General features: G+C 42.3%; 1 protein-coding gene across 2 annotated transcripts; it reads left to right on the plus strand.

The window, feature by feature from the left end:
* The first annotated feature begins 880 nt into the window (after positions 1-880).
* On the plus strand, positions 881-5,024 carry LOC138602025 (beta-1,3-galactosyl-O-glycosyl-glycoprotein beta-1,6-N-acetylglucosaminyltransferase 4-like). 2 transcript variants are annotated; one of them, XM_069673387.1, is made up of 3 exons: positions 914-969; positions 1,150-1,209; positions 3,625-5,024. In XM_069673387.1, exon 3 carries the CDS (start codon positions 3,626-3,628, stop codon positions 4,916-4,918), a length of 1,293 nt encoding a protein of 430 aa, XP_069529488.1. In that variant the 5' UTR covers positions 914-969; positions 1,150-1,209; position 3,625; the 3' UTR covers positions 4,919-5,024. The 2 variants fall into 2 exon arrangements, with proteins under 2 accessions (XP_069529489.1, XP_069529488.1); XM_069673388.1 differs by lacking the exon at positions 1,150-1,209 and having other exon boundaries at positions 881-969.
* The last annotated feature ends 1,849 nt before the right edge of the window (positions 5,025-6,873 follow it).

The raw sequence follows: 6,873 nt of genomic DNA on the forward strand, positions 1-6,873 counted from the left end.
TTATTTGGTCTTAAAGTTGTGTTTCATACGTCTTACTTGATAAGATATAAATATTCATAACACTTTATGTTTCTAATTAATCCTGTTTTTGCACTGTGTGGTTCTGCTTGTTCACTAAGCCATTAAACACTTAATCTGCGTGTTTCTGAGCTGCTGGGACGACAAAACTAAATTGAATTATCACAAAAAGAGAATAATATGTTTTATCCAGAATATATCTAAAAGCTGACACACTATGAGGATATTAACTGATGGTTTTTTTACTTGTCAGAAGTTTGTCTAAACTTGCCTGGCGAGATTTCAGCTTTTTTCCAAAACACTTGAAACCTATTTCTATCTGAGGATTTACTGACATCACCCTTTCACCTTTATAACTAGATCAACCAGGTGTGGTTACTGACAGGTTTGACTGATTATGTTCCTCTGAGTTGTCAGCCTCAATCGCACCTGACAGATTGTTTTACAGTAAGTTCACACACTGTGTGAGACAAACGTAACTTTGTCCTGAGTGCCACAGTTTCCTTAACTCTCGTCTTTTAGTGATTGCAGATGACTCCAGCCACGCGGTTTTCATTCATCCTCTTTAATCAGCTGCAGGGGTATGTGTTTAGGCATATCTCTGATTTGCGCACAGCTCTAACTCTTATTTTCACTGTCTATCCGCTCTTTCAAAACGCTTCTTGTAATAACAATATTTAATAAACACCTGTGTTGATATTTCGAAACGACTAAGATTATGTTTAAGCTCCTGTTTTCTGCAATTAGCGCATTTGGTCTCTCCTCTGAGCGCCTCCCTCTTCTTTCCGGGTAGATCGCTCAGAGCGCAGCGCTCTCCTCTCCTCTCCTCGCTGGGACACAACACTGCGAATCAGCGCGTAATGTGCTTCTTGTGCCTGTTTATGCTTTGGATAAACACAAAGTCTTTTTGTCGTGCGAAGTATAGTGGAAAGATCAGTTTTCCTGAAATCGGTAAGTTTCTTCTCATGCTCTAAACATTCATTATTAAGCAGTGTATTGTCTGAGAGGGTAGACACAGGTGCTTCTTGTGTCTTTGTTAAAGGAATTCATAATTATAAAGTTTTATTTATTTATGTTTAGCACAGAACTGTCCGTCAAATGTGAGTTCATGCTGTGAATTCCAACTTTTAGGGTGTCACATGGTGAAACGAGTTGCATTTGGCAGACCGGTGCGTAGGAATATAGAGCAAGGTGAGCGAGCATTTAATAATCATACAGAATGTGTCCGAACATGTGGGTTTTCTTAGGTTAGAAAGTTTCATGACTAACCGTTATGTTAACGCCTAACCATTATGTTAATGAAAATCTACAGTGTTCCGTTTTCTCAGATCGTTTTTTCTCTCTCATCGCAAAATGACAAGAAGACTCTCCGTACTTATCACTTCATTTTAGGAAAACAAGCGTATTTTTCTTATCACTTTGTAACTCTGAGAATCTACATTTCAGGTAAAATAACCCACTCTCTGTAGAGGTTAATCCTTTTTGTAATTTTTACAACATTTCTAACTCTTGGTCTTTGGATAATGACATAAATAAAGCAAGCGCTGTCATGTTCAGCTTTCTTACAATATTATACAACAGTTAGTTCTGACCAAGTAATCTGATTGGACAAGAGGCATTCCATGAGTGCTGATATAGAGTACATGCCATGTCTGCCCGTTAGGTTAAGTTTTCTTTTATTAGACCTCTGGTTCGGACCCTGTTTTGCCTTTTCGCCTCACCTTTTTCGGATACCTCTGCTTGTTTCTGACTGCTTCTTTTGTGTACTGAACCTTGCCTGGCATTAAATCATTCTGAAATCTGTCCAATGGTTTTGAGTTTGCTGTTGAGTCCTTCCTTTTGGTCCCCGGTTCATGACAGTACAACATGGTTGGGACTTTTCACTCTGTGTATCACTCTGCCTCAGCCAGGTGTTCTGACTACTGTTAATCAACATTCCAGCAGACATATGTCTAGATTAATCGAGCTGCAGGGAGAATGTTTGGGTTGCTTGGCAACAAAAGTCCTGTCTCAGTTAAGTTGTAGAACTAGTTGAGTTGATGGAGCAACGACTATTTTCTGCTTGTATAACTGTTGTATAAAAGCAGTATCACACTTGAGGTTGTGATGTTATACTGACTATCAGCAGTGCATGAAATGTCTCTTGTCCAATCAGATTACTTGGTCAGAACTAACTGTTGTACAAGTACATTTTTATCATGTATTTAAAGAAGAGTTCTTTTTGAGAAATCACCCTCTTAGGTGGAACCTGGCAACCCGCAGGCAGTACCTTCCTGCGTCAGTGTGTCCATGGCTGCTTCTCTTGTCTCTTATTTGATATCTCCTCGCTCCTCGCTCGAATCGGAAGTAGTCCCGGAGCCGCCATACTGAGGACCGTCTCAAAGCTCTTATCGCTGCTTGGAGGAGCGAGGATCGAGGAGAGAGGAGGGAATTCAGAGAAGTGATAAGCGAGGATACACGAGAGCCGCCTCCACGGAAGTCTTTTACTGGCCTTATTAGATATCAGTTAGTGATTGGACGCTGCAGCAGATCAGACTGATGTGAAACTTCACAACATCACCGGAGTTTCATACCGCAGAGAGGAAGAAGCGGACCTTAAAACAGACTTTACAGGGTGCTTTGAGACCGACTATAACCAAATGTTGGTATAAAGAGTCGTATCTGACAACCGAGGATCGCTTCGAACGAAATATTGAGCATAACTTGTCATAAAATAAATAAAATGCAGTGAATAACTGCAGATATGATTTGTTTTCTGCGTCACCGTAAAGTAAAAATAAGTTAATTGTCTAAAAATCAAAAGTAGCAAAAGTAGTTCTATTTTATTTTTGTTAAAAAAATATCTCTAGTCATGATCAGTTATTGCCCCTTTTAGCTTTTATTGTGGTTTCTGCAGCTACTACAGCATTAGGTGCTTCCCAACCTACCCCTATCTTACTCCTTCCTCCACCGCTGGGGAAATGTACCCAGTCATCATATGGGTATATCAGATCCTTTAGATCCCATGAGCTTTACTCAGGGCATTCCTCCTAGATCAGAGACGCTTCTATTTCCCCGAGGCAGAAAATCCCTGGCCACATACTTCCGATCTTTAGTTGGTTGTCCGAATAATGTCCGAAACGCTCACACACATTTGTCAAACCTGAAGTTTTAGTTGAGGATCCATTCTGAAAGCAAAAAAAGGGTTTGGCTCCCCCCACTCAGTGTGTTTACCCCACTGGTTTCCTCATGTCCTCCTGAAACAAGCGGACACGTCATCCCCTTTCCTCCACCCTCGCTCCGTACCCTCATCTCTTAGTGCCTTCATCCCTCAACCCTTACTCTCATCGTCATCCCTTGACTCTTACCGTCATCTCTCAACCAACCCTCATTTATCATCTTGATCTCTGTCATACATATTGGATGCTAAATATTTAACTATAAAATAAATCCAAAGTAAGAAAACATTGGTGAATGTCAGAATCTTCTTGAACACTGCTGAAGTGGTTTTTAAAGAGACATTTCTTCTTTTGAAGATTGAACCGTTGTCTAACTCAAAAAAGCAACATTTGGCTTGTCCTTTTTGTGTCAGCTCTCCCTCTGATCATGTTTTCTCCCTCCCCACAGAATGAATATAAGACGTTCAATCCCGAGACTCAGAAGAATGTTCATCCCTTCACTTCGGTCATTGCTGATCCTTTGCATCCTGCTGTTGTTCAGCGTAATGTACAGCTACATCACTGAATCTTCACCTTCGCCTGTAAACATTCAGACTTATCACAAATATAATGTCAGCTGTTCACACATATATGACATGGACCCAGTGGAGGTGCAGAAATCCCTGATTATCAGAAGGAAACCACTTGTGGAGGACACGGATGAAAGTCTGTCTGAGCTCACCTCAAACTGTCCGATATTTGTCAAGGCAAGAGGTTATGATAATGTGTGTGTGTCCGAGGAGGAGGACGAGTTTCCCATTGCTTATTCTCTGGTTGTGCATAAATCTGCATGGATGGTGGAGAGGCTAATCAAGGCAATCTACTCCCCCACAAACATCTACTGCATCCACTACGATGAAAAGTCCCCAGCTCAGTTCATCTCAGCCATGGAGGGCTTAGCTGGCTGTTTGCCCAACGTTTTTATCGCCTCCAAGCGAGAGGTCGTCTATTATGCTAGCATCACTCGATTGAAAGCTGATCTGAACTGTATGTCGGACCTTTTGAGGTCAGAAGTCAAGTGGAAGTACGTCATCAACCTCTGTGGCCAGGATTTCCCCCTCAAGACCAACATCGAGCTGGTGTCAGAGCTCAATAAGTTAAATGGAGCGCACATGCTGGAGACATGTCGACCAACCGCTTCCAAAAAGACGAGGTTTACCTTCCACCACGAGCTGAAAGACAGCACTGAATTTGGAAAATGGCAGGAGGCAACAGAGCAGATAAAGACACCTCCTCCGCAGGGTATCAAGATGTTCACCGGCAACGCCTACTTTGTCTTATCAAGAGACTTTATCGTTTACATGAACTCCTCAGCTGTGGTGAAGGATTTTCTGGCCTGGTCGGAGGACACCTTCTCCCCAGACGAACACTTCTGGGCCACGCTTGTGCGGATGCCAGGCGTGCCCGGGGAAGTGCCCAGATCGCACCCTGATATCACAGACCTGATGAGTAAGACCAGGCTGGTAAAGTGGGAGTACCAGGAGGAAGCAATGTATCCTTCATGCACAGGGACACACGTCCGCAGCGTTTGTATTTTTGGTGCGGCAGAAATGCGTTGGTTACTCAACTATGGTCACTGGTTCGCCAATAAGTTCGACCCCAAAGTGGACCCCATTGCCATTCAGTGCCTTGAGGAGAAGCTGGAGGAAAGACAAAAGCTCCTGTCAGCGGCATCATTTTCCTGTCATAACAAGTTAAAATGAGTCACTTGTTGAACAACACAAGACGTTGGACGCCATCCTCTTTTTTAAAATCATCTCAGAATAGTTTTCTGTTGTTTTCATGAATCCTAAAAATATTTATTGTTGCAATCAAACTACATTTAAATCAGTAAATCAGTGAAGGATCGTGCAGCTTTTGTGGCCACTAAACCAGAGCAAAAGAGCGTCTCTGTGCTCCGGTACTTTTTGCGCATATTCAAAGAAGTAATTATGCATGAATTGGTGTGTGTGCGTGTGTGTGTGTGTGTGTGTGTGTGTGGGTTGGTCCCCTTTCTATGCAAACAAGTGTTACGCCCCACCCTAAGGCAGCCCTATGGGGCTAACAACTATCCACATTTGACCCAACAAACTCACAGGAAACACCTTAAAAAAGTCAAAACCAAGGGATTTATTGAAGACATTAACTTCATTAACTGAAGTCTAACAAAGGCAACTAGAACACAACACAGAATCCCAGTCTGACAGCAGTCCCCACTCACAAGTCTGGGGTTTTTAAGCATCCAAGACCAGATGAACTTCGTTGTGCAATCAGCAGGAAAGAGCTGGGAAGACAACAGAAAGGCAAAAGGGACAAACAGTGCAGGGAACACATACAGCCGTAACACAAGTCTCAACAAATGTCCAGTTGATGCACGCCACACCACGCGATTAGAGAGAAAATATTCTGTCTGCAGAGAGATGGTGGTAACTTCCAGGCAGTTTTAAAAGGGCTGTAACGTTCAGAATTTCCTGTGATGATAACAACAGTTCCACCTGTGGGACAAAAAGAAGTTCAAATGTCTGTAAATACATGTTGTAAATAATAATTTGCCATTTTCATTACAATAATGAGATCAATCGGTCGGGGCTGTCTGAGGCTCCACCACACACACAGGCGCACTTTTTTCAGACGTGTGGAGACAGTCTGGGCCCGTTGCACTCGACGGGGATTATTATATTTGAACAAGCTGTGGGCTAGCTCAAGAAATGAAGCTGCGTTAGTGAAACTAGTTAAACACCTGCCAACTCTGGGCTTTACAATTAACTGTCAGAGAGCCGCCCCCTCCTCTCCCTGCTCATGATCAGTCTGTGGATGGTGTTGAGCTCAAGCAGCAGAGTGGAGGTGCAGACAGCTTCTAACCACAATCAGACGCAAAAAAACAAGAGCAAACTGCACTGATCTGCAAAACTCTACGGGTGCGTTTGCGCTTGGATATCATTAGTGCAATTTGTAAATGGGACACAGAGCAGAGAGCGGGGGGGCAAATTATGCACAATTTATGGAGCTATCTGCGGCTGCAGTCAATTCTTAGTGAACTACCTGAAGTGTACAATATAACTACAATTACAGAGCTGGTTTTGCTCTTTCTGGAGCTTTAATACATTTTTAAGTGACAATATAATATTATATAATTAAATGTAATTATCATATCTAATACAATAGCTTATATATGCTTTATTTTTCAACAGTCAAAATATGTATTTCAACTGGAATATGTTTTGTGCCTGCAACACAGCAAACCCTTTTTGTTGAGGTGGAGGCGACATTCTGTAGATTACATCTCAGGCAGCCGTCGAGTCTTTCTGCCAGACTTTCTCTTTCACACAGAAAACTGCTGCTCCTGTCTGGTTAAAAAGCAGAAGTCAACACGGACGCAAGCAGCAGTCAGCGCTGACGTTTAACCTGAGCCACAAACCAAGATCTTCTGTTACATCTCATTATAGATTTTGTGCATAAACATATCCAAACCACAAGCACTTATTCATAGGCACTTAAACTACTCGGCTCGGTTCAGAAAAAAAGAGTTGTTGTTTCACTAAATAATGGCATATCAAGGAAGGCAGTGGCTGTTGCTCAATATACTACGTGACCAGACTTCCTCTATGTTGCAAGCACTACATAGACTACAGAGAGGGAGATTCATGTCAGTGTCGCAATTCTGTTAATTTATTATGAG

The sequence above is a fragment of the Semicossyphus pulcher genome, unplaced genomic scaffold (genome assembly GCF_022749685.1).
Source record: "Semicossyphus pulcher isolate SPU_LCO1_2020_fin unplaced genomic scaffold, fSemPul1.0.p SCAF_22, whole genome shotgun sequence".
NCBI lineage: Eukaryota > Metazoa > Chordata > Actinopteri > Labriformes > Labridae > Semicossyphus > Semicossyphus pulcher.